This window comes from Empidonax traillii, unplaced genomic scaffold (assembly GCF_003031625.1).
Source record: "Empidonax traillii isolate 1590-97213 ecotype Southwest subspecies unplaced genomic scaffold, ASM303162v1 scaffold659:size354235, whole genome shotgun sequence".
NCBI lineage: Eukaryota > Metazoa > Chordata > Aves > Passeriformes > Tyrannidae > Empidonax > Empidonax traillii.
The window spans coordinates 186695-208320 of record NW_020955852.1 but is presented as its reverse complement, the minus strand read 5'-3'; the positions used below and the strand labels follow the sequence as shown (position 1 = coordinate 208320).

Below are 21626 nucleotides of genomic sequence, written 5' to 3'. Positions count from 1 at the left end.
AAAAGATGCCATTAAGAGGAATTGCTCTTTACAAAAAAAATTTATTCCCATCACCTGCGATCATCTAACATAATTTAAAAAAAAAAATTACAGAAGTATTGATTGTAACACAGTGCCCAAAAAAGTGGCAGATTTAAATTGCCTCTCACAGCGCTAGCTGCAATTCAAACACCATACCTGGTACTGCTGCCACAACACGCTTTAGCAAGAGGAAGTCCTATGAGCAAAAATTACTGCTTCCCCAGCATTGCCTCATCATCCAAGTGAGAAAAGCACTTATTTCCCCACCAGCGCAGGTAAATACTCATCCCCCTGTAAGAGGGGTGTCCTGAGCAGACCCTCACTCACGATGCCTAAGCTCCGCCTCCAGCTTGATCCTGCTCCCCTAGGGAGACTTCAGGGGCGAGGCCTAGCAAGAGGCAGTCTCTGAACACCACGGCATCACGCAGGAAACACCTATTTAACCCGGGACAGGGTCTCTGATGCAAAAGCACGCGGCAGGACAAATACCAGGTGCAAGGCAGGTAAAACTGTACTCTCTTCTCCACAGTCTGAATCTTTCCTCCTATCCCTCCCTCTAGTGAGCTCCAACAGGACTTGGCTTTTAACAGAGCTTAAAGGTTGGACTTGATGATCCTAAAGGTCTTTTCCAACCTAAACGATTGATTCTGTGACTTTTCACCCCTGCCTGTTGAACAGCCGTGGGCGGCGCTACTCCCGCCCGCTCCCCGTCGCAGGCGGGAAGCGGCCTGACCGCCCCACATCGCCGCGGGCTGCGCCGCTCCTCGCCCGGAGCCGCCCGTGACTACTTCCTTTCAGCCAGCGGCGCTGGCTAATGGAAACAACGAGAAACAAGCTCTTGGCCACCCCAGGCGCCAGACTTTCGCCCTCTCCCGAAGCGCACTTCTCCTGGAAAGATAATCTCAGCACCGCCCACTGCAGAGAAGCAATGTGGCCACCCCAAAGCCTACAGGAGCCCCTACGACGGCGGGCCGGCCCCCCTCATGCGGCAGACCCGCTCCTTCCCACACAAGGATCAGGCGCTCTCTTCAGGCGCTGACCCCCAGCACCTCCCCACTCTCTCACCGGTGCCCCGGTCCCTCTCGTTCTCTTCATCTTCTTCCTCCTGCAGTTGCCCATCCCGCTCCGCCGACCCCCGCTCCTCGCCCTGCGCCTCCACCGGCACCACCGTGAAGCTCGTCGGCATGGCGCAGACGGCCCGAGACCCGCTGGCACCTCCTCCCAGGGCAGCGGGCCGGGTGAGCCGGGCGCTGCCGCCTCCCTCACGTGAGAGCCATTTCCTCACGCGGGGGGGCGGTGGCCGCCACCGCCCCTTAGCGCCTGACTGATGGCGCTGCGGCCGCAGCTCCGAAGGGAGGGGCCCAGGCCCGGCGGCCTTTCGGTCTCATATCTTGCCTTGCAGTTATCCTTGCAGTGCTAAGATCATCGGGCTCTTGGTCTTCTCGTACCACCACACAGAAACTGCCTTGCAAAGGAAACTCGAGCTGGGCTGTAGGGCCCTGATTCTCCAGGTCACTGAAGGGATGACATCATCCAGAAGGCCAAAGCAGGAGATTTACGGTTCACCTTTTGGACAAGTGGAGGAGAAAGTCCACTCTGTCTTTGGACTACGAGGAGATAAAGATGGTTCCCAGAAATCTGCTCCCCTACACAGCAGACATGCTTTGCAGAGGACAGGTGAAGGTCCTGTGATTCAGGTTGGAGTCAGCATGTAAACTCTGACCTGAAGTAAAGCAGATTCAAAGAATCAATGGATGAACAGTGTATAAAATTAAATGTTAATGTTAGTAATGAGCTGTAGTTCTTGGTTATCTCAGACTTCCCTTCCCAGAGGAGGTTGTAGCATATCCACTGCAAAAGAAAATGGACTTAGAAGCCAAGGGCATTTTTCTTGTCTCCTGCTATTCTACCCTCCCAGCAAAGTGGTGAAATAGAGCAGAAAGACTCTAGTCACATCAGTCTGTATCTATGCCTTTTGAAAGGGCACTCTGGTGGGTTTGTGGGTCCAGTGCTTCAGTGGGATGGAAGATCGCTAACACTAAAGCCTGTCCCACTGCATAGAGGTCTTCAGAGAAAGGGATAGGGAAAGTGATTCTGGCCATCAAAGGTAGCAGTGAAGTGGCAGATGTGGAGACATTGGGGCAGCAATCAAAAGAGAGGGAGAGATGCATTTGATACTTGGTATGGACTTCCACTTTCCAACCCTATTTAAACCATAGTGTCACTACAGTAATGAGAATAGTGGCTGCATGAAAAAGGAGTTTCTTCATCCTTTTTCAGAGCTTAAGAAAGCCACTGGAATGGTGTCTTTACTAATGACAGCATATCTCCAATGTTAATGATGTTACCTGCAGAGGCAAGGATATCTGGGGAAATTTTTAATGTTAAAGCTCATTTTATTATGTATAGATTACTACCAAATTAATAGTGTGAAGGAACTAGATACAAGAGTGAAGTAGAATAGTAAATGTAATTTTGAAACATATACACATACTAATAATTCCCTTTTCAAAAGAAGATTATTTTTGTATTATTATTTTTCGCTATGGCAGAGTTAACTTTTTTTGTTGTAGCTGTGAGGGGCGGAGCCTGGAGCCACTTGTCTAGGTTATTCTGTACAACCTCACCGTCATCGGTCATCGCTGGGGGATAGAAGTAAGGGACTCTCAAGAAGAAGGTGAGCATGGCTTGCAGTCAAAGAAAAAGCGTGGTGGCCTGAGCGTGTATCTTCCATTGTTTTTCATTATCCCGGGTTTGGTGAGCATTTTTGTACGTAAATCAGTCGCTCTTTGTAAGTCTTGGTTATTAGTATTGTTGCTGTCACTGCTCCTTGTTTTTTAATTTAATTGCTGTTTTCAGTAAATTGTTCTTATCTCTACCAGTAATCTCTGCCTTTTTTATCTCCCAGCAGAGGGGGAGGGGAGCAGCTTGTGTTTTCTCTTTAGTGGGAGTACTAAATCAGCAATACCATTCCTAAACCATGATGACAGAATACAATGTATAAAGTATGAGGTCGTGTATGAGTACTGAGAAGAAACTTTTCAATAGCTTATCATCTGTAAAGAAACATCCATCTGGTGCCTTGAGAAGTCTATTGAGAGAAACTCAATACAGTAAAGATGACAAGTGTAGTATCATGCAATATTGTACTGCATGTGGAAAAGGTTGAGTGGGAGAAATTAGGACTACAGCCTTCATTTTACTCCAACCTGTTACATTTTTTTTTCTAAAATAGCTAAGAGACAAAGAAAGAGAAGCTTTGGACCAAATAACTTTTGAATGAACAGAGGCAGAACTTGCTCTTCCAACTGTCTTCTGTTTCCTCTGTCCATCTGACGAAAAATAGGCACAGTTTAGCAAAGATGGTAACTTCATATGGGGTTGTGGGCTGTCCCTGTAATATGAGAGCTGTGTTCTGTGAGCCTCTTTAATAGTTGTTGCACTATGAAGACCTGAGACTGGGAAAGTAATTCACTTCTTACATTTATTTATTGTCACTTCCTTTGAAATAGCATGAGATAAGTAGGGTTGTGGTGCATGCCACATTTAACAGCAGACTACTCTGATGGTACACTTCTTAGAATAAGAAATAAAGATAAAGCCATAAGTAGAATATTATGTAGATCTGTATCTAAAAGGCATGGCAATGGAAACATATCATTATGGGAGTGTTTTATTAAAAAAAATAAAAAAGAAAAAGCTTTCAGTTTATGTTGTTCCCTGAAAACCGAGCTCTGCACCATCATCATAACGCTGTTTGGCAAGATAGGAAAGCAGCAGGTACAGCATCAATTCAAACAGATACATCCAGATGGAGATTTAGAAGTCATTCCTCTTGTTAACAAAAATGGATTTGGGGGCTGAATATTCTACTAACATTCCCCCTCAAAAACTAAAATCAAGAACACATGAAGACCTATGAAAGAAGCCAGTTTATATACCAAGAATAGAAAAAGGATGAAATTAATGCAAACAATTAATATTATGATCTAAAACAAGACACCTGTTTAAGGAAGTTAATGATGTCATCAAGAAACCAATAGCTTAAAAAATTGTATTATTTTTTGTTATGGAGATATTAGAAATAAATCACTAGAAAGAAAAAAAACATACATTTATTGTCACGGGGGAAAAGTAAAGTCAGAAATAGCAAGAAGGAAAGAAGAATGCTTAATAGTCTGTGTGACTGACAAAAATCTTCCTAATTTTACACATTTTCAAGTCATCGGGGCTAATGCAGTTGATGTAAATGAAACTGAAAATAAGCTAGCCAGTGACTTCTTGGACTCAGGAATATTACAGTTTTAGAAATCTTGAAAAATTGGGAGAATTCTAAGAGAGTGAATGATTGTCCTTATCAATACTGAGTCATCAATACCTAAAAAGAGGAAAAGAGTGGCTCAGGAAAATTGAGCTAGCTGGGTCACTGATACTTTTGTTTTGAGGCAAGATGATCATGATCGATTTTTTGGGTTCAAGATAATGATCAGTTAAAGTTGTTCTAGTGTTACAGTCCTCATGAAAAATAGCCAAGGCATTTGATTTGGTACCAGCTGAAAATTGGTTGGAAACTTCTATGGAATTAACTCCATATACTTTCCATATATTTCAAAACTGCTTCCTGACAGATCTCAAGCTGCTAGCAGAGGCAGAAAGAAAATGAAGTGTAAGACAGCAAGCAAGGAAGATTAGGATTTGCTCAAACACTTTTTTCATCAGATATTTTGATTTTCTAGTGAAGTCTGTGGGTGACAATGATTGCAGTAAGTAATGGCAGGAAATGTTTGCAATATGAATCAAAAATATAAAGGCTTTATAATGCAGCTATAATTACATCTGAGGATCAGGACTACAAGAAGTGAAAATTTATCTTGGAATGTATAACCCAAACTGAGTCTGACACCTTCCCAGACTGACCTTTGCCTTCCTGACTCTTTAAGTATTTGCATCTCAAGTATTTGTGTCTCAAAACGCAAGCCAGCTACACTGTGCTTTTTATTTCCTGGATAACAAGTGTTTTCCAGAGTCCCTTGCACCATGCCAAGTGGTACTGTTCTAAGACTTAGTTTATCACCCACTTGTCTTTCCTCACTGAGAGAAGAGAGGCATCGCATTTCCTGATTCCTTATAGTCTGTTATTTCTGTCATCTTATCAATGTTAGCACATCGCAATGGACTAATTTTGTGAGAACTAGAGAGTATCTATTGCCCAAGTGCTCATGCCTAGGACATTTCTGCAGAGATCATAGAATCACAGAATCAGATGGGTTGGAAAGGACCTCTGAGATCATCAAGTCCAACCCTTGATCCACTACCACCGTGGTTACTAAACTCAGTGTTTAGTAAAAAAATAAACTGAGTTTAAACTCAGTGCCACATCCAGTCTCTTCTTAAAAACCTCCAGGGACGGTAAATCCACCACTTCCCTGGGCAGCCCATTCCAATGCCTGAAGAAATTCTCTGTAAAGAATTTCTTCCTAATATCCAACCTAAACCTCCCCTGGCAGAGCTTCAGACCATGCCCTCTTGTCTTACTGATAGCTGCCTGGGAGAGGAGACCAACCCCCACCTGGCTACAACCTCCTTTCAGGTAGTTGTAGAGAGTGATGAGGTCACTCCTGAGCTTCCTCTTTTCCAGACTAAACAACCTCAGCTCCCTCAGCCTCTCCTCACAGGACTTGTGTTCGAGTCCCTGCACCAACCTTGTTGATCTTCTCTGGACCTGCTCCAGCACCTCAATATCCTTCCTGAGCTGAGGGGCCCAGAACTGCACACAGTACTCCAGCTGTGGCCTCACCAGTGCTGAGTACAGGGGAAGAATCACTTCCCTGCTCCTGCTGGCCACACTGTTCCTGATACAAATGCTGCAGTACTATTTTATATCTACGGTGATCATTAAGATACCTGAAGCAAAGTGTCTGATCGCATGTCTGTCATGGATTCAGAGCACTATGAAAACCTGATGAAATTAGTCATTGTCAACACAGTCAACATAAGTAGTAATTTGTCACTTTTTAGGCAGGCTGAACAACACCAGAGCGGTGTATTCACACTGCTTTGTGCATATGGAATATCCAACAGCTGCTCCAGAAATACTGTATGACCTCTCCATTGTAAAGAATTTGCTTCAGTCTCCCAGGTTTAGAGCATGCTGATAGAAAAGCACATGAGGGTGGAATGCATCTGAAATGTGACATCCAGCAGCACAGTTGATTCCTCATCTGAATAACAGAAACATTGATAGAGAACATTCCAGAGGATCCTTTGCTGGTTGATTTACAAAGTTGTATCCACCACAGTATGAAGCATGTTATGATACCATCATGAAAAAAACCTGGGTTGTGTAATTATTTAGCAATATTTGCATAATTAGTGGTAAGTATTTTTACTTACAAAAGGCTTGGAACACAACAGCATTCAACAACTGTTCTTCCATTCAGATATATAAATCTTAGCTTACCAAAGGCTGGGGAAATTAGGGATGTCACATATATTTACAATGCCAACATGCTTACTGAGTAATGTATGCCAAAGCATGTGCTGAATATCACAACACAGGATTCTTCCAAGTTTGAGATTTGCTTTGTAATTCTTTAATGAGTCACTTTATATTAAATGCACATACATATCTTGATTATACTTGAGTTGCTAGCAGAGCAATGCTGTTGGCTCATGGGCAGGCTTTGCATGACATAATTTTATTTTAAAAAGTAAACTCCTGTGTCTTCTGTAAAGAGAGTGAAACTCAAGAGTTTTATTGGTTTGCTAAAGCAAAAAAGCTCATGGCAGAACTTTGTAGGAACCATCAGACTAAGCTGGGCCACTTTATCCTATCATAAGTTTACATGGTGACAGTTTATGGTTGGGTAGGTTCGTAAGGTGCTATGACAGGTGGCAGCATTTCTTAAATTTGTTCTGTGGTTTTACTGTATGAAAATCTGCATGTTGTTTATTTTGCTGTAAAGATGAGATGGATAAGCAACAAAGCAAAAAGGTGTGCACATAGACATCTCTGACACTGGAGCCTGGAATGGGAATTCTGCCTTTCTAGACAGCAACTTACACTGGTCAACAGAGAAAGTTTGGAAAGTGTAAGACGTAGCAGGTGGACAAGGAGAAGCCATTAGCTGACAAACTCTAGAAAAGAAATAAAGATTATCCCAAAGACTAGTACCAAAAGTCAATCATTAGAAGTTACAGAAAAAACAGATGCAAAGAAACTACATGATGTGTTTTAACTCCAGGAATGCCACATAATGTTTAATTGTCCAGCAGTATTGTTGAAAAGGCCACACTAGACAAATTTCTTTTGAGACTTTGGATTGGTTTTTCGCAACCAGCAGAGCTGAATTTCCTCTGTTTGGAGAGTGATCTTATTCTGATTTAGTATCCTCATTTATGAAGAAACCTAGCAAAGAAAGCTATTGTTTCCATCCTTCTCTATTTTTGTGATATCTAAAACTTGCTGTCAGGACCCCAAATGCACTAATAGGCTGAAGCTGCACTGACCAGCCTCACCTGAGACACTTCTACCTTCACACTGCCCCTGTGTCAAGGGACTCCCTTTAAGTTCAGGCCTGGGCCTTTTGTCCCTATGCAATCTTATGCCATAGGTACTTGCCTCAAGTTTCATCACAGCTATGCTTCATCATGAGCTTTGTTGATCCAGAGCTTGGCCTGCTTGCCTCACTTGGGCACTGTGGAACCAGTCTCTGGCTAGAGAATCTCCTGCCCTGCTAGCCTTTGTCACTGTGTGCATTCCCTTTCCCCAGGCTCAGGCCTGTTTCTTGATGCTTGTCTGAGTGCGGCCCTGAGTTAACTTGATCTACCCTTGAAAATCTGCCCTTAGTGTAAGAGGCTGCACTAACTGACCTCCAGAGGTCACACACTACTTCTTTCTGATTTTGTACAAAGCAACCACTAGCCCACATCAACTAGGCACAACAAAATTTTCTTTTTAACAAAACAAAAAAAAAAAACAGAAGGAAACTAGAAAGCTTGGTATAGTATCTGTTGCCTTCCGCATCTACTTCTGCTCTCTCCTTTCTACTTTTGCCTCTCTTTGCCAGTATTGTATGGTATGGGGACATCATGAAACCTAAGTCCTATAGTTTGCCATGCCATATAGGAAACACTAAAGGTATATTAATTAAAACAGGAAAAAAAAAAAACACCAAACCTGTACTGCAAACTTCTCTTTATTGAAGCATACCTGTGATGAAAGTAGGAAAACCAACATTTGCTTACACTAGCATAACTTTCACATACAGCTATCCCTCTTTGTTATTGCTGAACCACTAGGGGAGGGAAAACATCATAAAAGTGTTTAAAACAATTATATCTCATGAAGTTGTCCTCTGCCAAAATTAATAGCCTCTCCGCTCTCTCTCAATGGCATCTAGTAGCAGACACGGTTGATGCTGACTTGCAACATAAGGATTGCAGGTTAATCATTGCCAAAATCTGAATGACTTGTGAAACTTTCATAATGCCAAATAAGTGAGGAGAATGAAGAACCATATGTAGAACCATATTAGAAAAAAAGGTAAAGGGTTCATTAATGTCAAATAAGTGGCAGGCAAAAACATTAGGATGATAAAATAGCATTTAATATTACCTTTGTTTTGATACTACTTTGATACTATGCTTTAACTGTGTTTTATTGTTCTGCTGACAAAATTTTTACTTGTCAGAAAAAAAAAAACAAATCTGCATAATCCATTTGCGTTGCTTTTCTTCTGAAGGGAAACTATGCTCAACTCGATGCTAGGAGCCACTTCTGTCCAATGAGAACTGCTCATCACTGAGCAGCAACACTACCTGGTTCCCTGATATGCACTCCTTGGAAGAGTGAGTTCTCTGCTGGACAGTAGAAAGAGTGGGGAGTAGCTTCTTGCATACTCAGTAAGAATATTATTTTGAGGCGTGGACAATGGCACATTTGAATCCCCTCAAGCAATAAATGTTTGGAATCCATCTGGAGTACTCCAAGTAACATTTTATATTATAAACTAGGTGCTTCACCTTATGTTTTTAGTTAACTAACTTTTGACTGTTACATGCCGTATTTTTGAATGTGTCTGCTGGATGAGGCCCTCAGAGGACATGGGCAAAATTAGGTCCTTCTCTGCTTTGTCTGAAGGGCAGTGAATCTACACAGACAGGCTAATTCTTCATGTCTGAAGGTGCTCTAATTCCAGCATTAAAGAATTTTTCAAATTAAAAATTAGATAATGATTGATCAAGCAAGTTAGTGTTAGCCTTAGTGTCAGCACTAGTGTTATAAGGGAAGTATGTCATCTTGGACACAGACACATGAATTTCTCTCATGTGTTGTATAAAATGCCAAAGAACATGGCCTTAACATAGTTCATTATTGTTTATAATTGAGTCCTTAAAAGATCGGAGTATTTTTCAGAATCAGCTGACACCTTCTCCCTCCATAAATTATGCCAGTATCAAGTATTCATCTTAGTTGAACATTATCTTGTAACTTGTCCATCACTATCAACTGAGAATATTTAACCTATACAGAGACTTCATAGGCATAGTTGGAAGCGACACAGTAAACCTATCAATTTTACATTAAAAATATATAAATTGCTTCCAAAATATTGAAATTAAAGCTCTCAGATGGTAATTTATCTTCCTTTTTATTTCCCTATGCTTCTCTGCCAACGTCTTTCTTCTCATTATTGGAGCGTTGTAAAACAAAGATGGAATCAGTAGTTCTATGAACTGTAGTAGCAACCTGCCCAATTATTTCTCAATAAAGAGAGCAAATATCTTTTATGTATCAAGGAAGCTAGCCAACTTAATGAGCTTGCAAACCAATAGAAAACTGTTAATCTAAATGAGGACTTTCTGTAACCTATTGTAACGGCTACAGTTAAAGCTTCAAATTTGAATATTGACTAAAATTATAATACACCTTGTCATGCTGAAATACTAATTAGCATAACTATTACCTTTGTAGAATTGTGTTCAACTAAATAAGTGAAAAACTCTTATCTGTTTATTAGAAAAAATAATTTCCCAGTAGCTGAGAATATATAGTATCTGTGGATCTTTTTTTTTTGTCATGCCTCGGTGTCCCCATACTGTTGTATACTATCATATACAGTGGAGTACAGTTGGACAGTACCTATCAGAATAGCCCAAGGAAGTAAAACATGCTTAAATAGCACCTTTCCAACTAAGAACCACGGGGAATTTCTCACCTGTTTGAAGCAGGGAGGAAACTGGTGCTGAAATGGCATCTTTTGGTGACCAAAGAGCATAGAAACAAGAGCCAGGTTTTAAAAGAGATTTTTTTGTTTGTTTTTAATTTAACTGTAATTCAGTGACAAACATAGTTGTGGTGGATTCCAGGAAAACAGGTTAGGTTGTGCCTGCTACATGGACTCTGATCACACTTATCTAGAGATTGTGCTGGACGCTAAGAGATGCTGATTGATTTTAGAAAAACTGTTTACATGTCTACAACAACCTGTTCTCACAGCCTTTCTTTAGAGGTAAGCTCTCAACATCAGTTGGTTTTACCGTACAGGAATAAAGCCTATGCTGTAATGCAAAGGCAAGTCCTGGTTTGAGTTGCTCCATCATTTAGGACATTACACCTTGAACTGTTTTTGAAATGGAAGTTCAGAAAACTGTATAGAAGGGTTGGGGACTGAGCAAGGCCTTGTAAGTCTTCTTGAATTACCTCAGTCAAGGAAATTATGTCTTAATTTTGAACTTTCAAGTTTTCACCTTTCTTAAGTTTTGAATTTTTACTGCATAAACAGAAGGGCATTGTTTTACCTGACTAAACAGCTCACATGATAGTTGTTTTCTGAAGTCAGTGTGATGGGTATGAAGAGTCTGGTCCCTAAATGCAGATAGCCAGGAGAGTTCTAGGTTATTAGTTCTCAAATGGGAACCGGAATGCTCATATTTTTTATCTTTTATATATATATATATATATATATATATATATTTTTAATGCAGTTACATAGAAAGCAACTTCTATTCTGGCTGGTAATTGTCTCCTACACAGGGGTTAGAGTGCTCTCTGCCTTCTCCACTATTCCTGAAAGTGTGCTACAATGAAACTAATAAATGAAATTATTTTTGTGTGTTTGCTTGATGGTGTGATCTTAAAAATAATGGGCTTGAAAGGAAAAATGTATGATTTTTTGTAGTTTACTGGTTTTAGTCTGAAAGTCTTAGCAAATGTGGATTACCAGAAGACCTTCTCAGAACTGTCACTGATAGAAAAGATGGATGATGCTGTCATATTTTTACATCTGAGCTTCCAAGGTATATTATCACAGGTTTCAGCAATGGTGGTTGTTATGATCCAGTTAATGAGAGATGCCTCTGCCTGAATTAAGGTGCAAACAAGACCATATGCTGGACTCAATAATACTGATTTTATTTAATAGTAAATGTGAGGTAGAGCAATATAAAGAAATAGAAAAGGAAAGTGAATAGATGGAGTGAGAGATCAAGCAGAAGATAGTCACCACCAGTGGATCCAGCAGTGTCCTATTGGTCCTTCTTCACCCTGTGCTTCTTGGTGGGAGGGAGTGTCACAGAATTGTTCTTATGGGGCTACCACCTTTCTACAGTGCAAGTTCTGGGTATCCATGCAGTGGTCCTAGATGTTGTTCCCATAACTTGGGGTGACATATGTATGAGTAGTAGCTTCCTTTCCAAAGTGGGAATTTTTGTCCCAATGCATTATCCAAGTTTGAGTAAGATCTCTTAGTATTCTCTCTTTTGAGGCTGACAAACCCAGTGACTTCAAGCTCTCCATGTACGTCACATCAAGCACTCCTGCCTGTGTTTTCTGTTTGACTTGGTTCAGTCAAGGTCTTTCTTGTACTGGGGAACCCATAGCTGGACCCTGTATGATACAAGTCATCTCACAAGTGCTGAAGAAGGGAGTAATGACTTCCCTCAAACTGCTGTCTTTGTGTTTACTAATCCAGCACAGTGCGTGGCACCACAAGGGTGCACTGCTAACTCACAGTTAACTAGCTGTCCACCAGGAATCCCTGGCTCTCAGGTCTTTCTACTTAGCTGCTATCTAGCCAATGAGCTCCAGCCTGTAAAATTGCATCAGGTTATTCTATTCCAAGTGCACAGCTTTGTGTGCATTTGGGCTGAAGATTAAAATAATTTCTCATGGTGGGGACTGGAGAAAACCAAGAGAACCATAAAATTTAATTTATTTTGTATGAGGCTTTCTCTGTTATTTCTTAGTGCGTTACTTACTTTAGTTACTAAGTCTTAGATATCAGCTGACAGGCAAGATGTAGTGCTCCTTAAATGTCTAATGAAGTTATCAAAAATACCTTATATAAACACCTTATATAAAAATTCATCAATTATTTCATAGATATTTCAGTTGCATCAATCCAATACCTGTTTAATCACTGCCTACTTCAATAGAATATAATTAGAATTGCATAAGACTCTGATTTAAGCCGCTGAACTGTCCTTCCTAAGCAATCACATAGGCACATACTTAATTAGGATCTCTGGCACTTGTTTGATGCCGACATACTGAATTTAAACACCAACCTAAATCAGTACTTATCCCAGGATTTACTGCACTGATTGAAGATTTTAATTAACACTTCCTGAAACAGCATTTGTTAATAAGGGGTATCGAACTTACTGGGTAATCAGTAAATTATGAAAATTCCTTACTGCTTGTTAAAAGAAAAGATAAGCTGTCTAGGTGACTTGAATGGACAGAATTTACTTTCCTGACTGTACTGTTTGATAGACAACTATCCAATACATCCAACAGTTTTCACCACAACTTTTTATCTCCTAGAACTCAGATATAAATAAATAATGCTCCCTTGTAAAACATGTTATCTTACCCTGCATACACATTTGAAAGGGACAGCCTTTTGGTTCCTACCTCCTATATAAAAAGTGTTCTATTAAGATAAATTTTTCTTTATAGTTATAATGATTTTAGTTTCTTACATCTCCTTACAAATGAAGCCCTCTAGTCCACTGACTAGAATACATTTTCTACACAGAAAGTAAAGTTGTGAGGGGCAAGCAAAACACATCTCTACACAACAGACACATTTTGCCCCTCCTTCCTTTCACTGAAAAAAAGACCCAGAGAAGGCAACAACAGGTCATAATGGAGCCAAAAAAAATTAGAGGATTCCCTGAAATACTAGAAAGGTGCTATGCCTTGATCTATGCTCTGAAAAAGATTCTTTCAGTGGTAAAAAACATTTTCTATTGTGAAAGAGACCTGTAATTTCCACAGAGGTGTAAAACTGGACAACCTGGCTACAAAAAACCCAAAACAACAAAAAAACCACAGTGCTGGAAACAATACCTCATGGGATAACACCAAAGGACAGCATCAACACGTCTTTCCCACTGCTAAAGATGCTGCACTACTTCCTTCAAAAATCCTGAGATAACAAAGACTAAGAAACCTGGTCTAAAGCTCAGGAGCATCCAAAATACAGCCTCTATAAATATACCCTTTCTAATGGCTCTGATATTCTTCTTCATGGTTAAGTAACCATTAAGTATATAGACAAAAATTTGCACATCAACCATCTTTGGAATTCAGCATCTTAGTAAAGCTTGTTAAATAGCAAGACTTCCGCTGGGAATTCAGCATCTGCAAAGACTAAAATACTCTAAATCCATCATTATTTGAACAATATTATTCTATCTAATTATATATCCAACATGTACAAGTGAACAGAAAACAAAATTGATTTGTCTCTTCTGTTGCCATTTGCTCACACTGGTAATGATGAGATATTTGGTCACCGTCTAGTCAATGACAGTCCTGAAATGAAACGCAAGTGTTTTTTTCAGGCAAAGATTTCCAGTTAAGATCTGTTTTCCAATGTTAATACACCTGCAGCATGCCTTCTTCATCCTCCAAAAATATCCTGAAAAGAAAGTCTGAACTTAATGGCAGCTGAGGCAGCAAGACAAAAACTTTCCAGCTGTCTTTCAAGAATTCTTCAATCTCAGATCACTCACTGAATTTTTGAAGCCATCTTGCCCTTCACCGGAAATATCATGTCAAGGTTTTGCTGTTGGAAATGCATGGCCTGGTATAAAACTTTCCAGAGGAGGCAAGTTCAAATTATCTCAAACTTCTAATTTTCAGACTGCTTGCTTTTTGAGTCTTCTTGTTACTTATGGAACTCTGATGATGAAGTTTTTACATCATCCTTCCAACTCCATTTATCATTCTGTGTTTGTTACACCTAATGAGCAAAGGGGCTTTAAAGTTACATTAGTACCCACTTCCCCTCCAACCTCCTTTACAGTCACAATTACAACTGAATGGTGGACAAAAAACAATGAAGGGACTATCAGTTAAAATCATACATTTTATTGCCAAGTAGCATTTAGGCTGACATAATAAAGAGTTTTTCAGATAACCAAAATGTATATTTCTATTTAAAATCATTTCTCCTGTACTTCTGAATTCCAAGAAGATAGCACAATCTCCATTTCCTGGGCAGCCCTCTTTACTTGCTTCATTCTCCACACAGCACACATTTAAAAACCAAATTCAAGAAATCATACTTTTATTTCAAAATTTGAGGAAAAGGACTCCCCAGTTTTCCATTTAAATCTTTACTGTTTCTCTGTGATGTCTCAGTGTTCCAACTCTGGAATACGAAGACAAAGTTTGCAAACAACTCCAAAGCACTGAACTTTCAATTTAGATTTATTTTAGGTTTATAAAGAAAGTAATTTTATATCAGTAACTTGAAAAAATCCAGTAAAATATAAATCTATCAACAAATAAGTGTTGTAAAACAATTTTACTTTGCTCATTTAGTTATGAGGCAGATACTGTACAAAACTGCCACAGAAACAGTGGTATTGAAGTCTACTTATACATCTTATACAATATTAAGTTAAACCCATGCACTGAATATTCAGAGCACTTTAAACATGTTAAACAACACAGATAGGCAATAGCAGAGCCCAAATGCCATAGTAGCTGCCTACTTTATACACAATTTTAAAAGCACTTCATGAAGTTGCATGAATTCCAACTGACATCACAGAACTTATTTCAAAAGATGTTTATTGCAAAGTACTTTTTTGAAATAAATTTACAGGGAACAATATTATTCTTAGGGCTCTGGAAAATTACTAGCAAATCAAAGCTGAAGTCATAGTTCCAGTAATGTCAATAGGATTTTTGCCACTGACTTCATTGATGCACTTCTTTTATCCACTCATTTTTCTATTAGATAAAAGGTGTAAAGGCCAGCTCAGATTTACAAAATAGCTATTTGGAAAATATTTCCACGAGGCACACGTGCAATATTAAGGATGAGTTATCACATATATCAAAACGACATCCTTTATTACTATTCCATATGAAAGTCACCAATACATTGCATCAAAAGCAAACAAAACAGAGAGGACAGCACCACTGTTAACCTTTGCTGAATTCCTTGAGGCTAATGTAACTGTTCTGGGGAGAAAAATATGAATACTTTCTTTTTGGTATTACTTTCATGGATAAAATGTATAGTATTGCGGTTTTAACCAAGTTATTAAAATGCATTAAAAGAAAGATTTGGCACATGTGACTTGCTTCATAACTACAGGTATGCTCCAACAGCCATGATTTAGAGATGTGTGACATATGGATCTATAAAAATCTTTTAACATTCATGTAGTTAAGAGGTTAGTGATTGGAAGGATGACTTCTCAGTATTAAAAGATTCAGTAATAATTCTTGAGAAGCTAAAGATTACCTCTGTTTTCTTATTACAAGCAGTGGTAGATACTTGATTGCTGAAGTGCATCTCAACAAGGTTCACATTTTTTTGTTAAAGCCATAATCTGATGAGAATTCCAAAAAGCAGAGCTAAAAATAATGCTATGAAAACCTTTTAAGTTTTAAATTTCAAATCAGAGGCGTAAATGTGATGTTTTGACTATATTCATGTGAAACTGTGAAAAGTTAGAAGGCTTCAGCTTTATTCTATTTATTATAAACTAAATCACCTTGGTTTTCTGTAATGTTGGGTCTATATGTGCTCCAGCGTATATGCATCTAACTCAGTTCACTGGAAATGCGTACCAGCTCCTGTCCAGAACCCTACCTTTGCAGTATAACTATGTACATTCTCCGTAAAGGTCTTACTAGCTTGAAATCCGTGCTGTATTAACTCAGTGCTATAGCTCTGAGTTTCAAAACCAGAAATAACCTTCATTTGGTCACACTGAGCCGGCACGTGTCTGCAAGCTTTTCATACACATACTCACTTCTTACAATGAAGGGATTGAAGAAATACATTCCTGGAAAGATGTAGAGTAACTTATTCTTCAGCTGACCTTACCAAGGCATTACACATTGTAGAATCAAACCGTAATTTGCTTAAGAAATTAGCAGCAATATAAGCTGTATTGATTCATTTTTCATTTCTGTTCACGAAGTATTAGACAAAAATACATAAAACCACTTTAAATGACTACATACAAATTAGAAGCCTGAACACTCCTGAGGGTGCCTGTTCTACCTGAAGCGCTTCAAAAAGTTTAAGACTGCATTTTTAAAAATGTGAAATAATAAACTCCTACAAAAATAAATGATAATAGCATGCATTTTAATTTTCAAAACATTTGGGGGACAGATTCAGTCTGTGAGTTTGCTGCTTGTTCTTTCGTGTTTCATGAGCTGTTCCATTGGAATGTAGTCACAGAATGCTTTCTAGTTAAGGCTCAGGGTCATATGATAACTCTAAGTGAATCTAAGCATGCATAACTGCCTTCCATTTTCTTGGCAACAAATCTCACCCTACAACATGCTGGCTGAAAATTAAATCAACAGATGACCAAGTCATCTGCTGCATCCGTTTCTTCTTCATGCTAAGGCCCTTTTAGCAGCAGCCTCTGATGCAGTGCAGTGGACTCACCTAGTGCTAATTATAGCAACCACAAGGATCAAGAAAAAGAGTGCATCAGTGTCAGAGTTCCTAAAGTTATTAATATAAAAACCCTTCTCCTCAAGAGAACAGATATAACTCAAATTCAGAGCTGTACCACCTCTTCCAATTAGACCTACAATCTCCTCTCCCAGAGAGCTACTCATCTATCTTAAATCAAGATCTGGAAACAATTCACCATCTATGAGACCACTCTGGTCTCTTTCAGTGTTTAAACTGTCATCCCATTTTGTTGATGGCATTTCCCATAAAACAAAGATCTTCCACTGTCAAACAGTTTAGGCAGATGGTCTTATAAATTTTACAAATATTATTCCAAATTCATAACATACTTAAACCAAACCTCACACATTCATCTTAAGCTTGCACAGTACAGAAAAATATGTAAGCCCCAATAAAACCATGCACAGAACACCAAAATATATATAAAGTCTGATTTTTGATTTTGTTCAAGGTCTTGAACAAAGATGATGTTATTAAGTACTACTAAACCAAGTTACAGTAGTAATCTTGTGTTGTAGGGTTGGGTTTGTTGTTGTTTGGCTTGGGTTTTTTCCTTTGTTTTTGCCTGTTTGGGTTTTTTTCTGTCTTAACACATCAAATTTGAGATAAAGTAAAGTAACTTGTAATCCCTACCTGCCCCAAATGCTAGTTCTTCAGATACTAAAGAAAGTCTGTGCTCTTAACAGGCATTTATGTATATATTCATACTTAAGTTTTAGATTTCCTTCCATGTAAAAGAGTAACTCAAATTCCTAAATTTATCCCCTTAACACAAAAGGGGATTAATAAAACATGAAAATACTTTGAGAATTTTCTGACCAGTGTTTTTATCACATATTATTTCTGGTCTATTTTAAATTTGTGTATGATCTGTCTGTCAAAATAAATCATAGTGATTTATTGTTGTTCTTAATATCCCAAAAATACATTTGATTACCACCAGTTCTCTTGCTTTGAAGGCATCACCAAAAATATACATCATTCTGACAGCACATTAGTTAAAAAACTGCAACAAACCCAGGTTTAAAAAGCTATACTACTATTAGATATTATGCACTCACGTAAACTGTTAAAATGCATAATTTTTAAACTATCACAATCTATCTAACTTTAGATGTTAAATCATGAATATGCTGAACAACTGATCATTTGACAGATAATCAAAAAGCACCTCACACAATAACTTAGTATCTTCACCTTTAAACTTCTGTATCATAACCAGCATGATTCTGATACATCTGAATGATTATACATCAATCACTTCAGTCCTGGACATCAAAGTAGTCAATTACTGGCTCTTCTTTTAATGGTTTGGATAAGCCAATATTTCCACTACTCCTGAAATTATAAGAATATTAGATGTTACTCACACGCATGAAAAGCAAGATACAAAGTAGACTGAAATCAGAAACTCACATAATGTCTCAGTGTGCACATGTATACTGCTTTGGTAAATGGCATGCAATTCTAAATTATGTTTCAACAGAAGTACCTTAATGCTCCAGAAAGCCTTTGTTGACTGATTTTTGGAAAAAACATATACTTTATTAAATTAATGTACATCAATATGTCTGAATTGCTAAAATTTGTTTCGGGGTTTTACCAGAAAATATAATTTACAATAATTTTGTAATATTTATTACAAAAATTATACTGTACTGAAGATTAAATGTTAAAAATGCCTTTTTAAAAGAAACAGCAAAAGAAATACTGTTAAAGTGAGCTGATGATCACACGTGCTTGCTTTTAAAAGCAAGAGTAACAAAAAATACATGGTAATACCAAATCCAAACACTGTAGAAAATTTTTCAATAAGACAGTATGAGATCTTCCAAAAGATTTTTTAGAATTAAGTACTCTAAAGAAATTTCACTTCTAGTAATTACAATACATGCCTAAAGCCCTTTATTTAATTTTGCCACATAACTTCTTTACATGAATTAGGGCCACTGAAGACAGCAATCCCACAGAAGTGGAAATGAAAATAATTACAGGTATCTGAAGCTGGCAGGTCATACGAAGCAAAGACTGTTCTATTAAGACTATTCAACAGGAAGCCTTATATATCCCACCTTCAGTAGTTTTCCCTATCTGATAAAAATGGTAGTTTACCTTCAACCAACTGTGTAGTCATATCTACACAAGAAAAATACATTTACTACGTGTCCAAATAAACTGTGCCAGTAAGACATTACTCTTGTATAGAGAATGGTTAAAGTTAAAAAAAAAAATATTCTCAGCTCTCCAAAATGGCACTCTCTTCCCAACTATCTAATATTTATTATAAAATAATTTTAAAACTCCATAATATTTGTTTTATCACTGTCTCTGTATCCCAAAGCCAATCCAACATTTTCTTCTCATTTCATTTCAGGCTTACTTCTGTGAAAAGAATATCTTAGTGCTTGCTGAAAGCTCCAGAGCTGTGTGTGAATTAGGAAAAAAAAAATGCACAGGGCATATAAAGCTGAAGCTCAGGAACCTGTTCCTCAGGTAATTCAGCACAAAACTGAAAAATACTGTTTTGAAATGAATTCCTTACCTATCTGTTTGTTTGTAATGAGGAATAGGAGGTGGAGGCCTGCTCTGCATTTCTTTATCTAGCACAGAAGTTAAGGTATTGCTTGGACAAATGGATTTCCCTCTAAAGAAATAAAAGAAAGATTATTTAATTCAATAGGAAATTATATTCATTAAGAAGTTGGGAAAGAGTAATATTTGTAAGCAGAGTTTTGTTGTCAGAGTTCATACCTGTATACTTAAATCATCTATTCAAATACCTAATTTTCCAACCATGGAGACTAACAGTGCACAAAGTACATTTTCATTACCAAGAAGAAGATATCCAGTACTCTAAATGTCCCTTCACAGAATCACAGAATATGCTGAGTTGGAAGGGCCCTACAAGGATCCAACTCTCAGCCCTGCACAGGACCATCCCCAGGAGTCATACCATGTGCCTGAGATTATTGCCCAAACGCTTCTTGAACGCTGTCAGGCTTGGTGCTGACCCCTTCCCTGAGGAGTCTGTTCCAGCGCCCAAACACCCTCTGGGTGAAGAAACTTTTTCTACTATCTAACCTTAACCTCCCCTGGCACAACCCTTGGGTCCTGTCACTGGTCACCAAAGAGAAGAGATCAGTGCCTGCCTCTCCTCTTCCTCTCACAAGATGCGGAAGCAGCTTACTAGATCTGAGCACTGGTACTCAGACTCCTTTTCTGCATATGAAGTGTACAACTCCCTTCTCCTATGAAGTGCACAAACTGTTATAATATAAAAAATGCAGTACTTAAATTCTAGGGCAACATATATCTGTCCTTTCAGAGAAAAAGATAAAAAATCAGAAGGAACAACTTAAAAGCTTAACTTAGCATCATGAGAACACAGTTCACTAAATCTTCACAACATGTTATCTAATGTTTGGAAACACCTTCTCAGACTCTGGCATGTTAAACCTGTTGAGGTTGTTGAGCCCTGCTAAGCAGCACTCTCCCAGGAACAGTGCAGCAACACTGCCTCTTCCTTGTCAGCTAGTACAGGTGAACCAGATCTGAGAAAAAACATTATGCATTAGAGAGGGGAAAGAAAAAAATCAAATCTTTCTATCCTCCACACTAGTTACAATCTATTATGATTATGATTGCCACCAAACAATGAAGCATCCAGTTTGTGCTTGTCCCGTCTGCAGTGCAAGGGTCACTGTATGGCTATGGTTGCAGGGCAGTATTTTCTCCAGTATAGGAGGACAGTGTACTTTACCAGTTATATGCTTTAGACATATACTGGCTGTGAATCACGGTCAACTTCAGTTGGCAGTTTGTGCCAAAGGCTGAACTTGCTGGAGAAAGAGAAAGGATATAAAAAAAAATATGAAAACAAACAACCCCCAACACCCAGGGAAAAAAAGTAGTCCTAGGAAGATTGTTGCAAAAAGGCATTTCATTAAGAAAAACCCAAATAATTACCAAACACAGTGTATCTCTATTAGGTTGTGGAGATGTCTTAAAATTTCCTCTAAATTCATGAGAGACTTTCAAGAGTAAACTTGCTTTATTTGACTGTTACGATTTACTGCAAGACTGAAAGAGCTTCCACTATCAGCACCTTTCCCAGTCACAGTTTCTTTTTCATCTTTTCTGGGGTCAGATAAGAATAAATCAAAAATCCTAAACTTTGTAAAGCTCCATTTCATATACTTTTGCCTTTTCCTCTAAACCCATGCTACTGATATTTTCAGACCAAACTATTTCTTGGTACACTAAACTGAACTGCTTTCCTATTTCTGTCTGAATGGTTTATATTGGGTATTAGGAAACATTTCTTCCCCAAAAGAGTTGCCAAGCACTGGAACACGCTGCCCGGGGAAGTGGTTGAGTCACCATCCCTGGAAGTATTCAGATGTGTAGGCATGCTGTTTAGGGACAAGGTCTAGTGGTAGACTTGGTAGTACAATTGACTCAACGATCTTAAAGGTCTTTTCCCAACCTCAGTGATTCTATGATTCTGTGTCAAGCACTAAATAATGTTTCCTCCTTATTTACTTCATTAATGCACTTTTAAATAAACTCCTCCAGACCATGAAATTCTTTGTGTTTACTAATTGCATTACATTCTTACTAATTACATTAGTAATT

At 38.5% G+C, this 21626-nt stretch overlaps 2 protein-coding genes across 8 annotated transcripts in view; both read right to left on the bottom strand.

Moving 5' to 3' along the window:
- The window catches only part of LOC114065426 (solute carrier family 12 member 7-like), a 64060-nt gene extending 62765 nt beyond the window's left edge, over positions 1-1295 (bottom strand). For 3 of the 5 annotated variants that reach the window (XM_027899334.1, XM_027899337.1, XM_027899335.1), the window contains exon 1: positions 1087-1293. In XM_027899334.1, coding sequence (XP_027755135.1) covers positions 1087-1207 — 121 coding nt within the window. In that variant the 5' untranslated portion in view covers positions 1208-1293. Of the gene's footprint in view, positions 1-1086 lie in introns of all 5 variants that reach the window. The other 2 variants (XM_027899336.1, XM_027899338.1) reach the window with 2 other exon arrangements.
- Positions 1296-17223: 15928 nt separating this feature from the next.
- NFX1 (nuclear transcription factor, X-box binding 1) overlaps positions 17224-21626 on the bottom strand; it is a 66079-nt gene continuing 61676 nt past the window's right edge. For all 3 annotated transcript variants that reach the window (XR_003572968.1, XM_027899348.1, XM_027899349.1), the window contains 2 exons: positions 19534-19635; positions 17224-18329 (listed from right to left, as the gene is read on the bottom strand). Coding sequence is in view for 2 of the 3 variants with exons in the window: in XM_027899348.1 (XP_027755149.1) it covers positions 18254-18329; positions 19534-19635 (178 nt within the window). In the remaining variant the exon portion in view is untranslated. The remainder of the gene's footprint in view (positions 18330-19533; positions 19636-21626) is intronic.